Here is a 25,436-nt window from a genome sequence, read left to right as displayed (position 1 = left end):
AGAGTAACGAAGAAAAAATTCAAATTTACACTTCCCTGACATCTTACGTCTGCTGTTCTGCACATTGGCAACTGCTTCACTTTCAGGCTTTTAAGCTGGAACTGTAATTTCATTTAGGACAAGGAGTTAAAAACATATATGTGGACTGTAACAACTGTTACTCCCAGACTTGTTTAATAAAATGTACAAACCTGTAAAGTCTTTTGAGATCTAAAAATGATAACTTATTTTAATACTCCATAAACCTCTGAATCCTTGCTATTTTCTGGTTCGTAGCGTATAGCACAGCACCTCAAGTACAGAAGCTGCAGCTAGACTTTTAATATACTTAGTGTCATGCTCTGAGAGTAAGACTGGAACACTAAGCAAGTATTGTAAAATAAAAAAAAAAATGTAGAGGACACTTGCAGCTGTCCTCTACATTTTTTCTGTTTCTGGCGTGTTGCACAGAAGTCTGTAACTGGTTTTATTTTAATTTGATCATATACCTATAACTTGTGTCCCAGGAATTATTTGCTGGTTATTTGAATTTGATCTTTTTTCTCGAAGCAAAATTTCAAAGCCTTCAGGCTTTATGTGTTGAAGGAATCTGTACATTTAAGTGGAGAGTCTCATTGTCAGAGGCCTAATAACTGCATCTGCTTTGTTTGTATTTTTAGATATCTGACTGTGTGTGTTTTCCATATGTTTATATGATCTGTGATTAATAAGACATGACTGAGCAATAAAGTTCATTGTGTTAAGGTGGAAATGTGCTGTTTGCCCTTTCTGAAGCTGTAGAAGGAAGAACCATGCTCAGGTGTTTGATAGGCTGTGTTTGGTCCTTGATCCCTGCCATGATAAAAGAATTGCAAGAGAAAAAGTTGGAAGAGAAACATAATAATTCAGGGGAGTAAAGTCTGATATGCAATATGAGTTTCTTCCCTTCGTGTTCCCACAGTTGTCTTAGCTTCATTCTTACTTGTTGTCTGGGAATGGTCTCTCCTTTTTGTGACTCCATACCTTTCCCACCCATGGCACTCTGGAAAGTTATCAGAGGAGTTTGCAAAGGCCGATTTTCCATGCAAGAAACAGGCATGAAATCTGGTCCACGAATGCATGGATCAAAGGGTTCCTGGTAGAAGTTCCTTGTCTCCCTTTTCTTCTTCAGTTTGGAGGTGGTATAATCCTGATTGTAATGAAGCTTTGCCTTTTTTTATTTTTCATTTCAAGATTTAGGTAATGTCTTTTGAATGCCAAGAGTTAATGGTGGTGGATGGAGCAGATTATACCTTAGTTGTATTTGCTGTAAATGTTTTTTGACACAAAGCCGTAGCCACAGTCACCCACAGATCTGATAACTGTTACCATGGGTGACAATTTCCATTTTGCTCCTACAGAGGATGAACCTTGTGAGAAATTTCACATATGTAAGATTTTAAATTAACTCAATGTTGGGCCTTGAAAATATCTTAGTCCTTTCTGCCAATAATTTCATGTTTACTGTGACAAACCTACACCTCAGGCTTTTCACACAGTTAATGAAAATCTTAAACTTCAGCTGCATCATCAGAGAGATACTGCTGTACTAGAGTTACTGACAGTCGTGCTGAAAGTGGGCTCTGGTGAGCTGAAAGCAGCTCAGCTGGTGAGTGTCTCCATGGCGAGCCGAGGCAGGGTACCACAGTTCCCCCTGCCTGTGTGCTTCAGCAGCCAGGGCAAGCCCAGTGCAGGTAGCTGGGAAGTGGCTCTTTTTGGGAAAAACAGCTGCATGAGCCAGTAGGCTGTGCAGGTTCAGAATGTTGACCCAAGAGAAGGGCTGGCTCTCTGAGGCAGGGTGTCAGGGAGGCAGGACCTCAGCTCTGGCTTCCACAGCAGCCTGGGACTCACCAAACAATCCAGCTAACGGGAACTTCATTTGGCTGTGTTCTGTGCCATGTTTCTGTTGATTGGAATAGCTGGGCAGTGGGGAAGACTCTGAAAAGCTGCAGCACCGTGTCTGTAATGCCGTGCTTTGGCAGTGCTGGCAACAGTAGCAACGTGGAAAGGAGCCTTTCTTCTGTTTGGGTCTAGGAACACTCGTAATTCTTCAGTCACAGTGACATTCTCATTGAAGGGTGTCACTGAAGAGCAAGCTTCATTTGTTTGAGTGCCAGAGATGTGTTTCTTACCTTCATAAATATATTTGGATTGACTTTTTTAGGTCCATCTTAATTTTTAATTTTCTGAGTTTGTGTATTTTTGGATTTGAATAATCAAAATTTAGCAGTTGTGGCTTCTTTTCCTGTCCTTAACTTGATACTCATATTTTAGGCTTAATCCAAGGTCATTTACCAATGTTGGGCTATGGTATCTGCAAGAATTCTCAAGTATGATCAGGTCTGTGTACTGGATGAGAAGCTCCTCAGAGCTGCAAATGGAGAAAAGGATGCTGATGGAGATCTCTCTTCTCTCAGCTGTGTATTCTCCAGCCCCTTTTCATATTTCTGCAGCATGCAGCAGCTCTTAGACACTGCCCCACTGGCAAGATGACAACCCCTTCTGTGCATGTGACCCAGTTTTTTAATACCTTTTTCCTCCATGCTGTGAGAAATGCTTTTTGAAAGTGGGGTGAAGATGATGGGAGGAAGAGAGTGCTAACTGCCTTGCTCTGTGGTTCAGGTTCTGTCTCTTACCAAATCCTACGGGTGGGAGCCCCACCCTGAACCGACAGCGGAAGTCATCGAGCCTATTTGCAGCACTTTATCTCATCTTTTACGAAAGCATAGTAAACAAGAGAGAGAAACCAGAATTTGGTTGAGAGCAGGGGTGAATAGCTGCAGCAGAAGGTCTTCTGCCATTCTGGATTAAATCAGCATGTCTGAGGTTGGGTTTGGACATGACACAAGCTTCGCTGTCATAGCAAAGGAAGGTTTTTCCTTTCCCTTAGGAACAGGTCTAACTGAAGAGCAAAGTATTTTACTCAGTATTCTGAATTTAGCTGTAGCCTTTCTACAAACATTGTGTGTTGTCTTACCAACTGATTTGCAGTTCAAATATCACCTTGTTGTCTGTGATGAGGTAGATACTATGGCCAAGGAAAGCTCACATGCTGCCTCTGCTCTGTCAGTCTACAAGTCTGATAGCCTCGAGTAGTGATTTACTGATTATAGAAGGCTTTGCAGCCTCTGCTTCCCACAAGACACTTGAGCTATGAGGATCTGTGCAGATCCTTTCACCTTTCTTTCTTCCCTGTGTTTGGTTCCGTGCAAACCTCAGTGTTTCTCTCAGCTGCATAAGCAAATGCAGGGTATACGGGTATTTTGACCTCTTTTTGTCAGCAGCTGGGTCAGTCCCCTTCCCCTGCTGTGTTTCATTCTTAGAGTGTCTCAGCCTAGTTCTGATTTCACTTATTTCTCGTGCTAGATAACAGGAACTTGGACATCTTCATATGAATGTCTTTGAAAGCTTTGCACAGCTAAAATCTGCTTTTGTACACTGCAGGGTGTACCCTGAACAGAAATGTTTGGGCCATTTTGCCCAGCTTTTTGTCTCTGCTGTTAGATTGAAGATTTGGGTTTGATTCCTGAGTCTTGATCCAGTCTGTTGTATATAGCAGCACCAGACTGATGCTTTGCTTTGCTTTTTGTGTCTCAAGGCCAGGCTGGATGGGACTTTGAGCATCCTGGTCTAGTGGAAGGTGACCCTGCAGCCATAGCAAGGAGGTTGGAACTACATGATCTTTAAGGTCTCTTCCAACCCAAACCATTCTGTGGTTCTGTGATTCAGTCACACTTCCATTCACATCTGCAAAATGTGACTTGGACCAGGGGAACACTCAACTCAGGCACTGCAGTTCTGGACCCCGTTTCATATGAGTTAATACATTGCTTTGATGTGAAGATTAGCAACTTTCATCTCTGGGCTTTGTATGGAAAGGTGTGGGTCGATGTAGATGGGGTTTGGGGGGTCAGATGGAAGGACACAGTGGCAATGTACAGCTGCAACATTTTTGAAGCAGGGTGGAGGCAACAGAACAGTTGCATCAGAACAGTTGATCTGCAGGGAAATTTGTTGTGGTAGCTGAGGGTGTGACCACAAAGATGTTCATTCTTCAGGAATTCTGGAGATGAAGCATCAAAATGTTCCACAACAGGCAACAGAGAGACTAAAGAAATAGGATGTATGTGGTAGGAATTTCATGAGATCCTTGCTAGCCAGCCTGTCTGTGGCAGCAAAATCAAGTCCTGCTGTCAGTCATCTAAAGGTGAGGGGTAAAACTCATCCTGCTAGCAGCAGATGTTACAAACTGCCACAGTTGTCCAAGTGGGACAAAAATGTGTACAGCTCAGTGGAGGGCACCTGCTGGGCTGTGCTGTCCCAAGCCCTATTGATGATGCTATTGTCCCATCTGTCACTGAGCCTTTTTTAGTGCTTGTTGGGCCATTTGTAACACCAGGCTGTTTTCCTGTGGTGGATGGGGCAGTCTGAAGACATGGGGGGCCATGGTTCAGCAGAGTGGGGGCTCCTGCTGCAGTGCTGGCCTTAAACTCAGCCTCTCATTTCTGACTTTGTCTGGCAGGGCAGTTGTGCTCAGCTTTGCTGATACTATTATTTGTGGAGCCGTGCTGTAAACCAGCATACCAATCCAGGTTAAAAGAACTCTTTCAAAACAACTGTGATCGGAGTCCACAGACCATTTTGTCAGCATAACCAAGGGCTGACATGCTTTGTCCCAGACCTAGGTACAGGAACAAGGGCAGAAAGTGTAACTGCAGGTTGCTGAGGCTGAAAATACCATGTACATGTCATGTAGAAATAAAATCAAAAGGCAGGCAGGAGGTAACCTAACTGAAATTGGGCATTGCAGAAGTTACTTTTGCATTCTCAACTATTTCTTTTTGCATACAGTGAAAACAGAAACTCAACAGCTCATACAACTGTAGTTTGGCAAGTTTGGTGGTTTTTTTTCCTCTGGCAGCACTCTGTTCTCATCTGTTCTCTCAGCTCACTCAAAGTTAGCTGGATAGTTAGATCAAGGATTCCAGTTAAGTTTGGAGAGGGGCAAGTGCCGTGGGGAGGTGCTGGAGATATTTTGTGGCAACAGTTCCACAGTAGAGCTCCCTGTGCAGTACAATTGGAGCATCAATGGCAAGGCAGAAACAAGCGGGAGATGGAAAAGAGATCATTACATAAGCTGGATCTTCCAGCAGACTAAATATTTGTTGAAATGCTTCCCAGGGAATTTGGGGTGTTAAATGTGTTTTTGCACTTCTTAGGTTTAGTAAGGCACTTGAAACAGCCTTACCTGATGTTTTTGGAAGCAAGCTGGGACTACTTGAAGCTGCCTATGCAACTTGTGAGGGAACAGTATTGGAATAAAGGCTTGGTGTCAGACTGGGAGGTTGTGTTGAGCAGGGTTGTTGAGTGGGATGGGAAGGGAGAAAATCAGTGTTTGACATGATTCAATATTTTCAGTGATTTGATGTAAACAAAGGAACAGTCTGCATGTTTATTAAGCTCCAGGTTAGTAGGCTGGGGGGAGGACGGGACTGGGACTCACAATGTTTGGAGAAGCCAAGAACTATGGAATAAAATGAAAGAAAAAGGCAGAATATCTACTTTTTGTAATGCCTAGTTCGTGGCATGAACTGAGAAGAGTGGCTGGCTTGGTACCGGCGTGGTTTGGTTGAGGCAAGCATAAGTGAACGCTGTGCATTTCATGTACACAAGAAGGCAAACTGGCTGGGACATGTGACTGAGAAGTGTTACTGAAGAATCATTTAACTCTGTAACAGCCAATAAAGCCTAGGCTGCAGTATGTACCCAGTTCTGGACACTAGGCTTCAGCAAAAATGCAGCTCAAATGGAAGGAGTCCAAAAGAGACTAAACAAGCAAAGGTCTGGATAATGTTCTGTGCAAGGGAACATTGAAGCAACTGGCTTTGTTCATTTTATATAACAGAAGATTGTAGGAGGATCAAAGTTTTCAAAAGGGATAGATGCAAAGAGGAAGAAAATAAATTGTTCTTTGTAATGTTTGCAGGTAAGGTGGGGAACAAAGAGTATAAATTGTAGAAAGGGAAATATAAGTTAGACATTCAGAAGGGTTTTTAAATAGTAAAAACATCTATGCACTGGGATAATTTCTCTGCAATAATATTGCATTTTTCATGAGAGGCCTCCAAGAACAGGTTAGACAAACTACTGTAAGGAATAGTTTAGTGTATTTTATGCATGTTGAGCAGTCAGAAAGCATCAGGTGACTGGAGTTGCCTCACCCCATACCCTCTGTGGTTATATCTGATGCTTCAGGTACTAAGGGCTGTGGATGGAGTGGGAATGCTGCCCCACGCCCACCTGGTTCGCACAGGTTCTGCTCCACCAGCTCAGCCACTCATTCACATACACGGCCAGAACGAGCCACCAGAGCTGATATGGCTGAGCACGGTAGAGCTTTATCAATATGGGTAGTTTTGAGTGGAATGGATAAAGCAGCACTCTGGTGAGTGAGCCAGATGGGTTATGAGGCACAGGAATAGTTTTGCAGGGATCAGTGCTAAGTGGCTGGGAAGGGTAGTGGTAGGAGCTGGAAAAAGGGCATTTCTGCACTGTGGGTCTCCTTTAGAGCTCACCCAGAGCCTTATTGCTTCCGAGTTCTTCACAGGATTATATTTTTCCTTTTTTTTTTTTAAATTTGCTATAGTAGAGTTAACAGAGTTGTTCTACAGCTCTGGGCTAAGTAGTCATTTCAAAGCCAAAAAATGTGCAAGGCTTAGTTAACTACAAATGGAGTATGATTTTACAATAGACAGCCTATTCTGACATGTCAGCCTCATCCTAGATTGCTGAGGGAAGCAGCGAAGGATTTGTGCCCTCTTGACATTTTCAGAGGTCGAATATGAAGTCCTCTGTCATGTTGCCAGCCCAGAGAGCTACATCCCAGTGCACGTTTCCAGAGGACTAGTCATGAGAGACTGAAATTGTTCTTTACGAGATTATCCCCGTAGCAGCTCTGCATTACTTACTGTTAAATGTATATGTGTTTTTCTTTTTTCCTACTCAGAGATTCTTTTCTTGCTTTGTTCTTCTGTATGCAAGAGTTTTCCTGGACTACCTGTGACACCAGCTGAACTCCTGCATTTTTCTGACCATTAGCTGTGGTCAGGGAAATGTCACTTAAAGTTCATCTGCTGCCTCATACTGACAGCAGAGGTAGGCAGGAAGGAGAGAGTAAAGAATTACTGCCGTGTCTGCACATTCTGGTAGAGAGCTTTTGAAGACTCAAGATGAATCCTGCTTTGCTTGTCTCCAGGGTAGATGTTTATGCAGATTTAAATGTTGCTTGCTATCTTTGCCCAAGTGGACCTGAGCTTTTATTTCACTTTTCCATGATACGCACACAATGAAAGGAAAGCATGTTCAGGTTCAAGCACATGTGTATTCACAAGCAGCTCATGCGACTTGAAAAGAGTATTGTTTGTTCCTTGCTCTTCAACGAAGTGCCATGGTCAGACTGCCCAGGACGCCTCCTTGCAGGCATCAGCTGAGGCCTTCTTGGTGCCTCAGCTAGATGGGAAAGTTTTTTTCATTACTTTGTAGTTGCTGCAAAACAAATCCCTACCATATGTCTTCGGTTTATCTCAAAGTGCATTTCACAGCTTGTGTAACTTTCTCTGGTGATTTCTCTCCATAACCAGATTTATGAAACTCATCTGAACAGGACCTATTTGGCCCATGTTGTAGGGTCTGTGTACTCACTCACTGTAGTTTTCAGTTATTGTTAATTTATTCTACAAATTATTCTTCATTCACTTCTGTAGTCCAATTCCCGTCTATGATGCCTGGCGTGTTCAGAATTCCTGCCATGTGGACTGAATTCTACTTCTTACCCCATTGATGTGAACCTAGAGGGACTCTCTGTATCTCACAGGATGTGTCTTAACGCTCTCTGTGGCTACTTCATTCCATTCTGTAGGAAAGGGCTTGGAAGGCTCCACATACATTAGAAGTAGTTTCTTACATAGCATTTATGCAAGGGCTTTTATTTTTCAATAGTCTTTTGAGACTTCATTATGAACTTACCTTTGAGAACTACTTAATCACTGGTCTTAGGTGAAAAATAATATGAGCAGACTATATTTCCCAGGACCTAGATGCAATACTTTGGGGTTACTAACTATGAGCTTAGTTTTCTGTCTTCAAAAGACTTGCAACTTATCTTTAAAGCTGAGATTCTTTAACTTTTCTGTTTAGCTTGATGGTAATTCAGACAGTTTAAAATATGAGTATTTCAGAAATATGAAAAGAAATTATTATGCTCCCTTCAGCTAGTTCTTAATACAAATCACAGTGTGGTTGTTTTTAAAAAAACAAGCTACTTGCAGCTTCAGGGAAACTGTGAGGAGCTGCTACACCCTCTCTCTCTGGTTTTACTGTGACATGAGCTTTGTGTGCTCCAGAGGAGCCAGGCAGAGTGAGAGATTCCTCCAGGGTTAGTGTGGTCCTGGACAGCAGAGGATCAGTTTCTTAAAACCTGATCCATTTTGGCTCTGGTTTTAAACAGGGCCCGAGGGGGCAAGGAGGTCTGTTCTATGGAGAGGTGAAGCTAATTCCTCAGGTTGTGGTTTTCTGTCAATAGACAGATGTACTTTTCTCTCCAAGTGTTCCTGTTCTCGTGGTAATTTCTCTTACAGGGAGCAATATATGTGTCCTGTGGACCTGCAGGATTTGCAGCCAGTCCTTGCATGTGTACAAAACACCGGTGCAGATTAAGGAAAGACTTGCAGCTTCCTTTGACATTAAAAGATAGTAAAGGGGATTTACAGTTCATTTGCATTGTCCCCCATCCTTCCAACCATTTGATGTAACTTCAGAGTTTCAGAGTGTTTTCTTCCCGTAAGGGTCCTGTGTATCATACTATGTGTTGAACCTTGTAAAAGGCATTATTTGAGGGGCTGGTTTTGAATCATGTTCCTGGACCCAACTTTGGGAGCAATGGTTAGTTTGACCAGAGGTGTACCTGTGTTAGACTCTCCAGTGGCCCACAAAAATTTCAGATCAGTTCCTGTGTCCCGGTGCTGTCAGAGTGTGGCAATTCCCATTGCTTTGTACCAGCTGGAGATCTGCCTCAGTGTGTTGGAAGATGCAGGAGGCAGTTGCTGCGGTGCGTTTGTTGACTTAGTTGGCCTGAAGGGTTGTGCAGTGAGAGAACTTCCATCATTCTAATTCATTCACTAAATGTTTTTCCTCTCCACAGCTCTGAAAAGTCCAGCTGCATTTCATGAACAAAGAAGGAGTTTGGAGCGGGCCAGGGTAAGATGCAATATAATCTTTAGTGTTTTGGGAAAGTCAGGAATAGTATGTCTTGTGTTTTGGGTATCCTGTAGCTGCTAATGAGATGCAGAAGGGAATTGTTCATATTCTGGATGTAATACAGCTTTCTGTAGTCAGAGATGTATTGGGTGGGGTGTTCTGCAGCTTGCATGTGGTGCTGGTTAACCCTCAGTGAACGAGTTGTGCCTAAAAGCCATTGACTATGGTGGCTGGATCTTCCCTAGAGTCATCTTTCTGGAAGTGACTGATACTCTTCCTCACTGTCCATGCACTTGGCATTTTTATTTTTATGGTGTCTGTTTCGCTCTTAATTGCTATTAAATGCTCTTATCATGTGGAGCTCAGTTCCAACCTTGAGGAAAGTTTCTCTGTTACCTGCACATGCAATTGTTTATCTAGGAGACTAGAACTTCAAAATTGAATAGAGAGGATCCCCCCCAAAATCTCGTGACACTGAAATCCCAGACTTCTGGCTCTATAGAAAGAGGAAGCCAGGCATCACACTTCATGTGCCACCTTTTCTAACCAGGGAGTTTCTTGGTAATTTCTGTTCCTCAGAAGGCATCTGGGGCTGTTTTTTTCTGATTAGCCTACAGTGGAATGAAACTTGTTATGACTAAGTTTTGTTTTAAAAGTGAAAGCAACATAAGCAAAAAAAACCCAGCTGTGATTAAGACCTGTAAGGGAGGCCCTTTAAACTGTGGAAGGATTTGAACAGGGGATTTTGCATTAAGACCAGTGACCAAAGGGCTTTTGCTTATTTCTCCTCTTTTTTTCCTAAAACTTTATTAAGTTAATATTTTTATGTGGGCAATTGAGCAACTATGGTGCAGTTTTCTGACTGACTTTAATACTTGCTTTCTCTGAAGGCCCATCCTGATGGCCAGTCCTTACCAGTCTATTACCCACTGCTTCCAGATTCCCATTCCTCAGCTGTGTAAAGAGTAATGTGTTCAGCCTGTTGGGATCATCTCCGTACATTGCTCTGTAGCACATTCTCCAAAGACAGAGCTAAAAGCAGCTCTGGAAGTGAAATAAGCTTTGTCACAGCATTTAGATTCTGCCCCCCAAGGGACTGCATGGGGTCTTCAACTTAACAAATAACATATCTTTAATCAAATTAAAGAGTATGCCCCAAACCGTAAGTCAGCCCTGAATGTCAGTAGTACATGAAAGTATTTTCCGTGAACAGTGGAACCCCAGTGCATTTATCTTTAATGTAAAAAGAAATCTCATGGATGTTACCCTGGCACAAGTTAGTTGGTGGTGCATACAACGGGAAAAGAGGACTTCTCCTGAGGAAGTCCTTCCCAGTTTCCGTTCTGTGGGGCAGCATTGCACAGTTGACTGAGGTAATTACACTGGAAGGTCATCTTCAGAGTAAGCTCATTTTCTGGGTGCTCTGGGACAGGAAATAGGCCCCTTCTCCATTCTGTGCTTATTTAGATCTCAGTAGCAGCTAAAGATGGTTGTTTCTTTTCATTGTGCTGTTCAAGATTACCTCGCTCCTGTGTCTGATCAGCTGAAAGTGGTTCTTGCTTGTCTGTTTTTGCTACAGACAGAGGACTATCTGAAACGCAAAATCCGGTCTCGGCCAGAGAGATCAGAGCTGGTTAGGATGCACATTCTGGAAGGTATGGCACGTGCTGAACGCGGAAACACTGAAAATAAACTTTATCGTAACTACTTTTCTAGCAGCTTTCTGTTTTGCCACTGACCTCCAAAGCTTCCTTTCACTTGGGAGCAGGCAGAAGATCATGCCTGTTTGCATGATTCCTTGGGAGGGATTCAACTCTGCTTGCCTGGAGATTATTGTCATAAGGACCTGTTGTGTGAATTCAAGTTGTGCAGTTTTATGTGGCTGAGCAACAATGAAATAGAATGACCATGGACTGCTCTTCTACTAAGGGAAGACACTGTAAAATGTCCAAGAGGGAGTGAGGCAGATTTGATCTGATTAGTAATGAACCTCAGCTTCAGAGAGGGAGTGCTGTGCTGCTGCTGAGCACCAAGCTTGGGGCACAACCAGAGGGAAAAGATGAACGAGAATTGGGTGACATCAGTTTAAGAACAGTGAATTTGTCACAAGGGCCACTGTAGTTATCTTTATAACCTAAATATATATAGTATGTGTCATATGTCTTTATAGTGCATATCTATTGTTCTCCATCACCTATTTTTCTGCACAGTTATCTACTGTTACCTTTCTGAATAGAATTAAACTGCTGAAGGGTATGGGTTGACCATTGTTGGATTGATGCTATTTTATTTACTTTCCCCCAAACAGAGACCTCAGCTGAACCCTCCTTGCAGGCTAAGCAGCTGAAGCTGAAGAGAGCCAGACTGGCAGATGACCTCAATGAGAAGATAGCACAGAGGCCAGGGCCCATGGAGCTGGTGGAGAAGAACATCTTGCCTGTGGAATCAAGCCTGAAGGAAGCTATTATTGGTAAGGTCAGATGAGGATCCTTGTGGAGAGCATTTCCCACATGTGGCTGTGATTACCTATCAATCCACCTGCATGTCTAAGGGAGTGCAATCCCATGGCTGGTCTTGTTTTCCTGGCCCAGAATCACAGGCTTTCAGCCCAAGGATCTGGAAAAGCAGATCTCCCTCTGGCCCAGATAATGCTATGGAGACGTTAAATCATAGGGAATGTGGACATTCCAGAAAAATGTGAAAGTAACTGTATGCCCTAAAGACTTGAAAGACTGTTGAAGATTGTATTCCCTAGATTGTCTCCTTAAAATCTCTCTCTCAGTATAACATGTCAACAACATGGTCAGGCAGAACTCACTGACTTAGATCAGGAGGGGAGACAGAATATAAACAGGTGTGATGAAACAAAAGATGTCTGTGAACTCGAAAACTTCAGAGGATTCAACCCCTTTAAAAATAAACCAGAACAGATGTAAATCATGCCAGTGCCATTCCGAGGGTTGAAAGGAATGCTGAGGAATAGCCTTCCCACTGCCTCAGCAGTGCTCTTTCCCGTCTCCCCAGACTGAGCAGTCTATGTGTCTGTGGTTATTCATCCCCTCAAACACGCACACCTACTGTAAAGACAAATGGGACACAACTGTGAGCGGGATGGAATACTTTCCATAAAAAAGGAAAAAGACGGTGTTGTGGGAGAGCCTGGCTTCACTATTGAGCAAGAAGTAGTTGAGGAAGGGTGAACTTGTCAACTGAAGCATAAGAGATGTGGCTTCCTTCTGACTGGGCAAAGTACATCTCTGGATTCCTCTTGATTTTAGGTGAGGTGCAAATGACAGTATTTCCCTGCTTAGCAGGATTAATTTGAGAAAATGTAGTCTCAAAAAACATTGTTACATTACAAATGTACACTCATGTGAATTTATCTACTGGGCGTGTAGATGGACAGAAATGCTAATAGCAGCCAGGGCCACCACTTAATCCATAGCCCTTGTTGCTTGTAAGACTAGAGGACAATTTGGGATTCTGTCTTCCAAGACAGAAGAATCCAGGAGAGATTCTACCTTCCACCATACAGGAGGAACACCAAAGAAACTGTGGCTCAACCTTATACTGTCCAGTCTTTTTCTTTGGTGCCAGATGATAGTGAAATAAGCCATGCCACAGAGCTGGGTTTGGGCAGACTTAAGTACTTCTTCTTACACTCACTGATCTTGCCTGGCTAAGAAGCAAGAGAAGTGGTTCACCCCAGTCTGCATCATTTTATTCTACTGATAGATAGTGAATGTAAACACTTAAACCTGATCCAGGTGGGACTCTGTTCTCTCATTTTAGCTGGTGCTTTAAGCACAGCTCTCTCCATGTCATCATTGTCTTTGTGAAACATCTAGTGTCAAGCGAAATCATTTCTTATTCCACTTTACAGACCAGTTGATGTTTGTGTTTTTAGTTGGACAGGTGAACTACCCAAAGGTTGCAGACAATTCCTCCTTTGACGAGGACAGCAGTGATGCCCTCTCCCCAGAACAGCCAGCCAGCCATGAGTCCCAAGGGTCTGTCCCATCGCCGATGGACTCCCGGATTTGTGAGCCTCTCCCTAGCACCACTGGCACATCACTAGCTCAGGTGAGACTGTGGAGGCCTCCTGCAGTGCCCTGGAGCTTCATGCTGATTTGTGGCAGAGGATCCTAAAAAGTGAGACTAAGGCTTTCCTAAGAGGTGTAGTCTGTGAGATTTCACTAGGGATCTGAGCTCTGTGTGGTCTCAGTCACGTCCTCCTCTGGTTATTCAGAAACCCTCATGGTGGTGCCATGTGGGGAAGGAGGCAGCCATTGCTTGGTGATACAGCCTGTGTGCAGCTGATCCCAGCAGGCAATGCTGGGAGATACAGGTGTGAGATTTTGATTCCTTTTCTGCCCTAAGAAGTTGTGCTGCTTCTCAGGGACAACTGAAGCAGTGGGTTAAAGGAGTCTGATTAAAGATTTGAAACCTGTGCTCCTTCCTTCTAAGTGGACAGTTCCTACACTCTATTAAACTATTTCCCTCCTCTTGTGTGTATTCATGATGCCTTTTTCTGTCCCTGCAGGGTTCATCCCAGTTGCAGATTAGCGCAGACTCCAGTGAAACTCTTTTCCTACCTGAGCAGCCACCTCCGCCACTGCCACCTCCACCTCTTCTGCCCCCTAGTCTTACCAATGGAGTGGCTCTTACTGCTGCCAAGCCCCCACCAACACTCATTAAGGTACTGTTTTGGGTGATGTCTTCATTGTTGTAGACTGAAAGAAGATAAGGTGGTTACTTTTAAGCAGGTTTGGAGCTGGAAGTACTAGATTAACAGTTGCAAAGGAAGGAAACGTTTCTCATTAGTGTATTCCTCTGACACTAATTGTAACATATTTAATGGGATTTTCTGCTCCGTGGAAAGCAGAATTCACCTTCTATAAAATGAGTGCTGAATGCAAAACGTTTTGAAACAATCAGTGTTATCTATAATTAGAGTCAGTAAGTCTGCACTGGATGAGCAGATGATCTGATGTGCTGGGAAAGGTGACCTGCATTATGGTGCAGTGTAAGCTGCTGCCGGTGCTGTGTCCGTAATGTTATCTCAGAGAAGCATGGAAAGACCCTGAGGTGAACAAACTAGAGAATTTCAAAATTAAAGTCCCAGTCTGTGTTCTGGTTTACATGGGATGTTATGTTATATCAATGTTTCTATTCTTACTTGCTTCCTCCTTTTCTTCTGAATAGCAAAGCCAGCCCAAGTCTGCTAGTGAGAAGTCTCAGCGCAGTAAAAAAGCCAAGGATTTAAAGCCTAAAGTCAAGAAGCTTAAATATCATCAGTATATTCCCCCGGACCAAAAGCAGGACAAGGGAGCTCCTCCCATGGATTCATCCTATGCCAAAATACTGCAGCAGCAGCAACTCTTTCTCCAGCTTCAGATCCTCAACCAGCAGCAGCAGCACTACAACTATCAGACCATCCTGCCAGCCCCACCAAAGTACGGGTCCACAGTGGCAGCTCTCTTAGGAAGCGCTTGCTTCCCCAGCACTGTTACCAAAGACGTGGTGTCCTGGGTGTGAGGGGTGGCCACTGGGTGTGACAGGTGTGACACACTTGGTCTTGGTTCAAGAGGGCCTCAAAAAGAGGCGGTGCAAGATGAATCAGACAAAAGCAGCTGAAGTGAGTCGGTTGGCACAGTAAGGGGCATGGATATAGCCGAGAACACTGGTGTGCTTCAGTGTGACCCGGCTGTTTCTGAACGTGTTTGACACTGAGGGCCTCTGGTGTCTTCCCACTGTGATTTTGATGTCTGTGTTCTTTTTTTTCCTGCAGGCCTCCAGGAGAGCAGCAGAGTGGTACCAGTGCCCCTACCGTACGCAATCACTCTGCCACAGTCAGCAGCACATCTTCAGTATCCTCTGGTTCTAGTGGGCTGATGAGACAAAACAGTAACTCTGCGGTGGGCAAGCCTGGCCCTCTCCCTGCCAACCTGGATGAGATGAAGGTAAATGTCCTGTGAAGCCGCAGAGACCCTTTTTGCCATTGTCAGTGGGCAGTACCAAACGATGTTGCTGCCCCAGAGTAGGGCTGAGGTGGACTGACAAGAGTAGTGATAGCAGCTGGGACTGCTACCCCCCAGTCTGTACCTGAGGTGCAAGTTTGTTGGCCTGCAGGAAGATCAGTTTAGTCCTTTGTATCATAGCTCTGGTAGCTGTTGATAGTTGTTTAGTTAGAAGTGTATGTTCTCTTAATGTTGCCCTCTTTTTTCGCCGTCTGTCAGGTAGCAGAGCTGAAGCAAGAGCTGAAGTTGAGGGCCTTGCCTGTCTCGGGCACAAAGACGGACCTAATTGAGCGTCTCCGAGCTTACCAAGAGCAGAACGGTGCAGCCGGCCAAACAACCCCCACTCCCAAGCCCAGCACAGCAGCTGTCCTCCCTAAAGCTGCCGAAGTGGTGGTGGCCTTCCCAACTGCCAGGCTGAGCACAGGGCCAGCCCTGGTCACCACTGGCATTGCACCAGCAGAAGTAGTTGTGGCCACAGTTACTGGTGGCGGCGTGATGAAGTTTGGGAGCACAGGCTCAACTCCTCCTGTTTCTCCAACTCCTTCTGAGCGCTCGCAAATGAGCACAGGGGACGAGAACTCGGCCACTGGAGATACCTTTGGAGAGATGGTGACTTCACCTCTGACCCAGCTCACCTTGCAGACATCTCCAGTGCAGTTCTTGGTGAAAGAAGAAAGCTCCAAGTCTGCCTCCTGCAGCATAAATGTGGCAGCCAGGTCAGAGCGGTGTAGCGCTGGTAACAGCAGAGATGCAGAAGTTAGGGACAAAGACCAGATGCTGCAGGAGAAGGACAAGCAGATCGAGGAACTCACCCGCATGCTGAAACAGAAGCAGCAGCTGGTGGAGATGCTTAGGCTACAGCTGGAGCAGGAGAAGCGCTCTCAGCAATCACAGCCAGCCCCAACAGCCGCGGGAGAAGGAACAGCCCTCGCCTCCAAACCAGGAGCATTTGGCACCCAGGTCAAGAGTGAAAACGGTTTCCTGAGTTGCCAGTCTGCGAAGCAATCCAGTGGCCAAACAGACCAATTCAGCCCTGCACCAACCGCTAGCCAAATGGACACTTCGAATCCAAGCCCAGTGCCAAAGAAAGCCGTGATAGTGAAGCAGGAGGTGCCAGCCGCGGAAGTAGAGCCACCGTGCCAGTCCCACAGCCCGCGGCTTTTCCTTGGCCAGCAAGGGAGCGCCCTGAGTGACCTCATCAAGGGCACCCCTCCCCCCACCCTCATCACTGACTCCACAGGGACCCACATCGTCCTCACCGTGACCAAGCAGAGCGCTGAGAGGCAGGGCCTCTCTACCCACGGAAAGGCAGGGAGCAGCTGCCCACCCTTGCAGGTAGGCAAGGGTTGGATCCCATCACTGCTGCGGGCATTTGGGTTCCTCTCTCCTCTTCCCACTGCAGTTACCATAGGATGACTTAATGGGGTGGAAATTCAGTGCAGTAAATACTGAAAGGGCTGAGTTGCTCGCTACGGTGGCTGCTAGATTGTGGCTTTGTAAAACAGCAGTGTAAGCAGATCTTCAGCAAAATGACTGGAATTTGACAATGGTGACCTGTGTACAGCAGTGCACGATTGGCTCTGTGCATCGCAGGCTGTTCAGCATTCTTCCAAACACATGGTTCTGCCTTTTGTCAGGCAGGACCTCAGGCTTGGATGACAAGAGTTTGCTGCCACAGTTCACTAGTTTTTGAAAGAACAACTATGCCCGTGGTAGTAAAATGAGCAGAGTGTATTTCACCTCTTGTCCTTTACTGTAGAGATTGTAGTTGGAGTGATAGATGGGTCATCTTATCTACCAAGAGCTGAAATCAGACCCTGGGAGCAGACTGTTTGCTTTTTGGCTGCTCTTTGTTTTAATGCGTGTCAGTATTTCAGTGTTAACAGAGTCTTTCATCAGAAATGATTTACTGTTCCCCTGCTGGCATGAGCTCAGCACTTAACAGAAGTGTTCCGAGTGTTCCTTCCAGGAAGGGATAAATATGCCCAGGTTTTATGGCATATGTCAAACCCCAGCACCTTCCATGACATCAATGATAATTTTCATTCTCTGCTGATACATTTCTTGCACTTTCTGCAGAGCAAGTGGCAGTGTCTGCCATCAGGGACAGGCACTGAGCAGGCTATGTTTGCTGTATAGCAGGTGAGATGTTGGCAGCTGTCTAAACATCAGCATCCAGTGTCATCCTTGATACCCCAGAGTATCTCACCTGAACACCACTGCTCCACAAGAGCACAGCTCCTTGTGTCAGGTCTGGCAGCCCTCGAGGCATGTCATGGGTAGCCCAGGGATTTAGGCTGGTACTACCTCCTCTCATAGGACTCTGAATTGCACCCAATCTGATTTCTCTGCTCAGTGAAAGAGAAGGATTGAATTTCATAAAGAATAAAGAGTGGCGAAAAACAAACTTATAAATCCTGTAAGAAACCTAAGGTCTGTGTCCACGTCATGTCTGGGGAATAACCTGCTATGGATACCCTTTCCTTTCCAGAGCGTACAATCATCACCCGCTAAACCTTCCAGCCAACCGCCGTGTCAGGTACCTACAAATACCCCTCAGCAGCCCACGCAGCAGCAGCAGCCCAGAGGACCAGACCAATCTAAGGTAGCTCACTGCCTGCTCACTTTTCTCCCTTGGTTTCGTTTGCCTGCTGCCAGGGTTTGTACCCATAGGCAGATACCAGTGGGTGTTGTCTGTGGATTAAAAATGACGAGGGGCCGGAGTGGGCAGCCTTGATTCACAGGGATGTCCCAGATTCTTGAAGGAGTGCTGCTGAACAGAAAAGGTGGCTGCTGCATGGAGAGAGGGTGATGTGGGCAGAGTGCCTGGTGCTGAAGGGGCATGCGAGCTCAGAGGGGTAAACAGGCTGTGACCTTTTAGTCTCTAGTAGTGCTGAGCATGCTGTAATTTCCATTCCCCTGCCTTGAGCATGCCAGTTAATCACCTCTTTGTGAAGTGCTATACTGCTTCAGGAAAGAGAGCACCTCTGCCTTTACCCCTCTCCAGGTGCTGGCTGTAAAGAGGCTCTGCTGTGCATCTCTCCCTTTCTAGCCCGCTTAGCTGTAGCTCTAACCTGTAATTAAGATAAGATACAGAAAGATTATGAAGAGTTTTTAGAGCTTGGAGGATCATTTCTGAGTCAGTTCCTGGAAAGGCTATGAAGACAGAAGTAATTTCTAGTATATTTAGAGTGAGATACCTGCTTTGCAAAGGGTCACTGCCTTGGTTTTACTTTGAGACCTTGGATAAAGTGCAGAAGGTAAATGAAGGGACCTTTTTCCTCAGAGTCCCTTAGCCTGTGTGCTGCAGAGGCATCTGTACTGACTCTCCCAATCCTTTTGCCTCCCTGTGGGGTCAGAAGCTAGGTCTGCAGGTGGTCACAGGGCAGCTGGCTCACACCATATTGTCTTTCTCAATACCTGCAAACCTGCAGCCTTTCTTCCCCAGTGGTTTCCATAAGCAGTCCCTGAAAACTGGTGCTTCTGGCAAAACCAGCCCACCCAGTGTATCAAAAAAGGTACCCTCCCAGCATGTCTCAGTGGCCTGTGTCATAGCGATGGTTTCCAGCTGTTCTCAGGAAGAGTGAACCCTGGCTAGCACAGCTGGTCTAGGGTCGCTCCTCTGCCTGTGGGTCACAGAACAGATGAGCAGCTTTCCAGGGAAAACGGGATGGGCAAGGGCATCAGCATGTACATGTGTTGGAAGTAGCATTCAGCTGCTGCCCAGGGTTTGCTGCTCCAGGGGCACAAGTCTCCATGTGGGTCATGCATAGCTGCTGTAGAGGCAGAGGCCTGATCCTCGTTTCAGCTGTTCTTACGAGCAGTTGTGTGCTGATTCATCTGGTAAAGCTGAGTCATGAACACCGCTTCCTGCAGCACTTGGGGTTTCCTTTGGATCTCTGGTGCTGCTGAGTGCTCTGGTGCTCTCTGCCCACTATCAGGCTGTGAAACTTGCTGCTAAATGAAGCTGGCTTGTGACCCCAAAGCAGGCACTGCAGAGGGAGGCAGGTAGAAGACAGGCCCTGGATGTACTGCACAGAGTAAGCTGAACACACAAGGGAAGTGCCCTTTTTCTCCGAAGTGCTGGAGGAATCCCCCACTTGGACAGATGAGGCTCTCCCTGTCCAGGAGAAGTGAGGAGGTGGTTTGTGGTGTGGCTGCTTTAGCATTGGAAAAATCAGCTAAAGATTTCCACCTGTGAGTTGGAGGGGAAATTTGTCTTCTTCCCCTGCAGCCCGGGCATAGGGCATAAAGTCCAGGGAAGAAGGCAGACCGCTGTGCAGTGCTTACAGGGAGAGGTGATGGTCTCTCAAAGCAGCCATGAGACAGGAGTTGATGTGGACTTTTCCCTGATTTGCATTCATTCCCTCTTCTGCCTTCATTCTAAACAGTCCTCATCGCAGCCTGGCTCTCCTGCTGCCCCTTCCCCCTCCCAGATGGACCTGGAGCAGCAACAGCACACGCCGCTTTTTGGAACTCCTCCACCACCTCTTTCTGTTCCCTCGGTCCCAATGAAAGAGCCACCACCAGGCTATGAAGAGGCCATGAAGCAACAGCCAAAGGCCCAGGTGAGAGCAGTTACTCTCCCTGGTTTCCTTGGAGAGCAGATGAAAAGTTGCCATTGTGAAACTAGTTAGTTTCTTGATATGGGGGCCAGTGATAGGAAATGGAGGCACAACTGCACCTTCCTTGTTGAATTTCCTCTGGAGGGTTTGGGGCAGACCGTAAATCACAGGTAAAAATCCCAAGCCATTCATTGCCATTGCTGACCATGCTTTCCCAGCCAGTAACAGCCTGGGTCACAGAGGACTCTGGTGCCATGCTCGTGGTGTGCTCGTTCTTGCTAGACAACAGCCCTGTTCCTGGGGCAAGGGAGGAGAGCCAGCAGCCAAGGGTGCTGCTGGAGGTGGAAGCTCTGCTGGTGAAGAGGAAGCTAATCCTGCACACTTGCTCTCCCCAGGAGAACGGCTGTTCCAGCCAGCAGATGGACGACCTGTTTGATATCCTCATCGAAAGCGGAGGTAAGGAGACAAAGCCAGCATTTCCCATAGTCCCTGGGTCCGAATCTGGGGGTTGCAGAGCACCGAGAGGAGAGTCTGTCATGGCCCCACTCTTCTCTCTGGTGTCCCTTCCAGTGCCTTTAGCACTGGCAGTAGTCATTAAGGCACTGAGGGAGATGTCAGTCAGGCCTTAGTATGGTTCTGTGGTTCTTGATGGCACTGCTGCATCAGATCCGGGCACATTGCTTCTGAGATAGTGGACAGAGATGGAATTCCATGGAGGTGGGCTCAAAACTCTCCATAGTGCAGCAAACACAGGCACAGGATGAGTTTCCTTATCCCAGCTGGTGGTGAGTGATGGCTTAGTCTGGCGGGGGTCCCTGTGGCCCTGGTGGGCGGGAGGGATCCTTCTGGTCTTCAGCCAGACTTTTCCTTACCTGGCTTGTTTGTTCCCTGTACAGAGATTTCTGCTGACTTCAAGGATCAGTCGTCCCCAGCTGGGAAAGAACCACCTGTGGCCCCAGCCTGTTCCCCACCGGCCAGCAGCCACCCCTCCTCTGAGCTGGCAGTGCCGGTGTCCTTGGGGCAGCCGGTGCCCGTGGGCCGGCTGGAGGACTTCCTGGAGAGCAGCACCGGCCTCCCGCTGCTGACTGCAGGCCACGATGGGCCGGAGCCCCTGTCCCTCATTGATGACCTCCACAGTGAGATGCTGAGCAGCTCGGCCATCCTGGACCACCCACCTTCACCTATGGACACCTCGGAATTGCACTTTGCTCACGAGCCATCTGGGGGCATAACCCTGGATCTGGCTGAGGCTAACTTGGACAGCATGGACTGGCTGGAGCTGCCAGGGGGGTCTGTCATGAGCCTGGCTCCCCTGAGCACTGCGGCTCCCAGCCTCTTTTCCACAGACTTTCTTGATGGACATGATCTGCAGCTGCACTGGGATTCTTGCTTGTAATTCTGTGAGCAGAGACTGAAGGGAATGGGAGTGGGAGGGCACAGGCATGCAGGGGAAAGAGGCCAGTCAACCAAAAAAAAGAAAAAAGAGCGAGCTCCTAAGTATTTGTACTCCTCCCCTAACAGTGTCCTTCCTGCATGAAGCTGGCAGTGGGCCAGGGCAGGGAGAACGGCTGCTGGGGGGGGATGAGGCAGGAGGAGCTGTGGGGCTGGTGGCCTCCTGCCCGCTCCACACAGCCTGGCCCAGCCAGGGTGAGAGCAGAGCCAGCAGCCCCTCTTCCTCCAGGCAGGAGCAGCGATGGCAGCGCATTGTTCCCTCACGTGGGACGGAGCATGACTGGGCCTGAGCCGTTTCCAGAAGCAGCACTCTGTGCCTTCCTGGGATTGGCGGATAAAGGGGGTTGTGCTGCCCCAGCATGGTCGGTCTTAACAGTTGTGGAAGGGGATTCTACCTCTGGAGCAGGACACACAGGCAGGACGGCTGCCCGGGGCCCAGAGCAGCTGCCCTCTGCAGCACCTGCCGTCTGTCGGGGGGAGGGTCTGATCTGCCGCAGGGCTGGGAGGAGCTGGGCAGAACAGGCACCTTCTCCAAATGTAGCCAAAGGGAACCAGGGCTCCCCACCAACCTGGTAACGTCTAAGCTGGTTTCCCAAATATTGCTGAGCTTGGCAGAGGCCTGCCGGCCTGCCTGCTTGCTTCACTCGCTTTGGGCTGCAAAACCATTTTTTAAGGTGCTAAAATCAGGTCCATATATGTTAAATTGCTGTCAGGCACAGCCCATTGCCCCCAGCTCCCAGGCACTTGCGACGTCCCCAAATGAGCAGGGCAGTCAGCCTGGGGCAGAGACATGGACGTGCCAGTGTGTCCTGGGTAGCAGGTGAGGGGCACAGCTGGTAATCAGTAACATATCATTGGGGGCCATGTGCAATCTGTCTCCTGCCTTCACTGTGTTGGTGCCTCACTGCAGCACATGCCCCAGTGGAAAGCAGCAGCTGGGGGTGGATGTTGGACCCAGTAGGCGAGGAGGGGGAAGTGGGACTGCAAGAGGGGGGTTGTGTGGCACAGCACAGGTCCCGGCTCAGTGACTGTGAGGGCCCCTTGCTGGGGAGGAGCCTGAAAGCAAGTATTGGGCAGCTCTTCCCTCCCTCCAGTCCCACAGGGTAAGAGGCAAAAGTAAATGGCTGCTTACTTTGAGCTGGTTCCCTGTGTCCCTGTAGGACCCCAGGCTGGTGCCTCAGGGGAACTACAGACTGAGGAGTGGGTGGACAAGCCCCCCAGGACCTCAGAGCCATGACAGTGCTATCCTTGGGCAGGGCTCTGTGGTAGAACACCAGGCCTGTGGCTCACTCCTGTGCTCTTACTCCGTTACTTTAAAATTCTTGTGTCAGTAGTAACTCACGGCCATACTGAGCAGGTGGGACATGGCTTAGGTGGATGTGGCCACCTCGCCATGAGGCTGTCCCTGCTTTGGCCCTGAGCTGGGTCCAGGCTGCTTGGGCTGAGTGAGGTGGGGGAAGCTGTGGCTTCTGAAGTCATGCAGACTGAGGTACTGACCTGCTCAGGCAATGAAAGGATCAACTGCCATCCTCAGTATCTCCATGAAGATGCTGTCCCACCTTTCCCCCACGCTGGGCTGCAGAGCTTCCTGCTGGGGAGGGGTAGCTGTGAGCCACATGCTGCTTCCCTGCAACTTTGGTACCTGGTCCTCTTCTCAGGGGGAGGCTGTGCCACAGGGGTGCTGGTACCTGTATTCCGTGGTGAGGCAGGTGAATGCCAACCCTGCACAATGTGCTCTCCCTCAGCCACTGAACTGGCAGCTGGGTGGGGTCATGCCTGTTTGCACCTGGGAGATACTCCTGCTTTCCTGAGCCCTGTTTGCTTGTTAACTGCATGGGGAGCCACTTTCTTAATCATTTGCAGGGGGAGCCTGCTGGCAGCTTCCTTCTTTTCTGTCCCCTCCTCTGGCCCTGAGCTGTAAGCAAGTTGGAGCCTCTTACCTGCCTCCCTCAGTGTCCAGGTTGGGGAGGACACCCTCCCTTCCCCCTTCCCCACAGTCTTTCTATTGCTGAAGCTACAGTGTCACAAACTAAAATCAGAATAAAAGAGACTGCTGGGCATCCCCTTTATCTTCATGAGCCCTCTCTGAATTCTCTCCTGGTGCAACCCAGATGCTTACTGGGAGCAGTGAGTATATAGCAATCACCTTACAGAGGTCTCACCAGCTCCCCTAGGGCAGCTGCCCATCTGTAGGGGCAGGAGGCAAGGACTTTCTAAGGAGGAAAGTATGGGGGGAGTGCGAGGATCTCCAAAATGCTAAGGGGAAAAGTGAGGCTGCCTGTTTGTCAGACTCAAGCAAAATCAGGTTCTTCTAGCCCATAGTTGCAGTAGCCCCCAGAAAAACCAGCTGTGTTCTTTTGTACAAATAATTACAAATCTGCAGCCATTAAATAAAGAAGGAAATTATCAATAAAGTGCAATGAGCTCCTAGAGGAAGGTGGGAGCACTCCAGCTGCAGTCCTGGCCTGACCCAGCCCTGGTTCCTTGCCCTGGGCCAGGTACTCCAATCATTGGCAGAGAGATGCCAATGCCTGTTATCAGTGTAGCCCTTCCAGAGGTTGCTGGTGAAAGGCTGAGCTCACAGCTGCTCCCTTTCACCTTCACCCATCCACCATCAGGTGTGAAACTGTAAGAATTTAGTGACCCTGACCTTGCCTAACATACTTGCATTGGCTGAAGGGCTGAAGAGCTTCAAGGAGCCCAGAGGATACAGAACCATGAGCCTCATGTCCCGAGGAGCCCAGCTGACCTGTGAGAGTCCCTCCGTACAAGGGCCTTCTGCCAGGAGAGCGAGCGATAACCCTGTGCCTGCGGGCAGAGGGGAAGGTGGTGCCTCAGCCCCAGAAATGTTAGAAAGTCTTTTCCCCAAGCAGTGCCCAGAGCAGGCTTGCCCAGTTCTCTGCTTTCTTACTATTATTTGTTTGAATAATAGTTCAATAGTTCTTTGTCGGAAGAGGTATTCCCCTGGACATACATTTTTGCACCCCTTGGGAAAAACGAAGTCTGATGTTCTGCCTCTACCTTGAATGTAATCCTGAATCTTTCTGCTGTAACCACTACTTGTTTGTAATGTGTATTTGACTAGCACGCACTCTCCCTTCCAGTATGCAGCCAATGGCGAGGGGTGATCAGCACCATCACATCTGGATGGTGTTGGGGCATCAGATCCAGAGTGAGTATTCAACTGGAAAAGGATAAAAGTGACAAGTTAATGGGGGAGAGAACTGATCTTTAAATTGAATTATTTTTTCAGTTACAAATATTTGAAGAAAAAAGTCCATTTTATTAAAAAAATTCCAAACAGCCACGTTCTCAAAAACTTCTCTGCTATGCTGGTGGGAGGGCTTGGGGCCATTCTGCCTTTTTCAGCTAAGGGTGGGTGATCCCTTTGTGTCTTTCTCAAACCTGAAAAAAGCAGCTTAAGTGGTGGTGGCACATCCTTCTCAGCTGCAGGGAGATTCCCTCAGTGTATGGAAATTACCTACCCTGCAACCAGCAGGTTTTACCAGGGGCAGCTATTACAGTCTCCCCCAGCCCAGCAGGCTGGTCTGGACTGCAGGTGGTGATGAGGTGACACTGCCCCTTCCACAGCCACATTCCAAAGGAATTACCTTCACTGAAAACACTCGCTTTCAAATCAGTACATATGCTGCAACTTCCACCCTTCCACGAGCTTGGACTTCTGAACACAGTTCTCCCAAGGGCCTGTGCCCTGTTACTGTCCCACTTTGCAGCTCAGCCTACACCTACATTTTCCAGAGACATTTCTTGTACAGACAACACTCCTGTCCCCACCACCCAGCCCTGCTTTCTGCCAGCCTCTCTCCCTTCCTAAGGGCCCTCCCCCTGCAGTGTCCCTACAACCCGTAGTTTCCAGTATTTCTGGCTTTTCTGGGGCTCTGCTGCGGACCTGCTCTTAGGGCTGGTGGTGCAGAGGCGAGGCAGGGCTGCCACTGCTGGCAGCAGAACTGGCTGTGCCCCAGCTGCTGCCTGACCTCGTGGGCTGCTCTGATGCAAGGAGCTCCCTCGGTGCCAGCACAGAAATGGGATCACCATTGTCAAATGGAAGAAAGGAAAAATGAAACCGAGTCCTGGCCCTGTCAAAAAATAAGACAAAGCCCAGCAC

At 47.6% G+C, this 25,436-nt stretch overlaps 1 protein-coding gene across 1 annotated transcript in view; it reads left to right on the top strand.

The window, feature by feature from the left end:
* MRTFA (myocardin related transcription factor A) overlaps positions 1-24,613 on the top strand; it is a 107,146-nt gene extending 82,533 nt beyond the window's left edge. Inside the window, exons 8-19 of the mRNA XM_042051147.1 lie at positions 9,218-9,273; positions 10,853-10,928; positions 11,582-11,743; positions 13,181-13,356; positions 13,817-13,972; positions 14,479-14,729; positions 15,065-15,236; positions 15,513-16,628; positions 17,785-17,898; positions 19,685-19,861; positions 20,254-20,314; positions 20,755-24,613. Coding sequence (XP_041907081.1) covers positions 9,218-9,273; positions 10,853-10,928; positions 11,582-11,743; positions 13,181-13,356; positions 13,817-13,972; positions 14,479-14,729; positions 15,065-15,236; positions 15,513-16,628; positions 17,785-17,898; positions 19,685-19,861; positions 20,254-20,314; positions 20,755-21,254 — 3,017 coding nt within the window. The 3' untranslated portion in view covers positions 21,255-24,613. The remainder of the gene's footprint in view (positions 1-9,217; positions 9,274-10,852; positions 10,929-11,581; positions 11,744-13,180; positions 13,357-13,816; positions 13,973-14,478; positions 14,730-15,064; positions 15,237-15,512; positions 16,629-17,784; positions 17,899-19,684; positions 19,862-20,253; positions 20,315-20,754) is intronic.
* The last annotated feature ends 823 nt before the right edge of the window (positions 24,614-25,436 follow it).

The sequence above is a fragment of the Corvus kubaryi genome, unplaced genomic scaffold, assembly GCF_017639235.1.
Source record: "Corvus kubaryi isolate FWS band 111438036 unplaced genomic scaffold, C.kubaryi_AGA036_p1.0 74, whole genome shotgun sequence".
Classification (NCBI taxonomy): Eukaryota; Metazoa; Chordata; class Aves; order Passeriformes; family Corvidae; genus Corvus; species Corvus kubaryi.
This window is presented reverse-complemented; position numbering and strand designations above follow the sequence as displayed.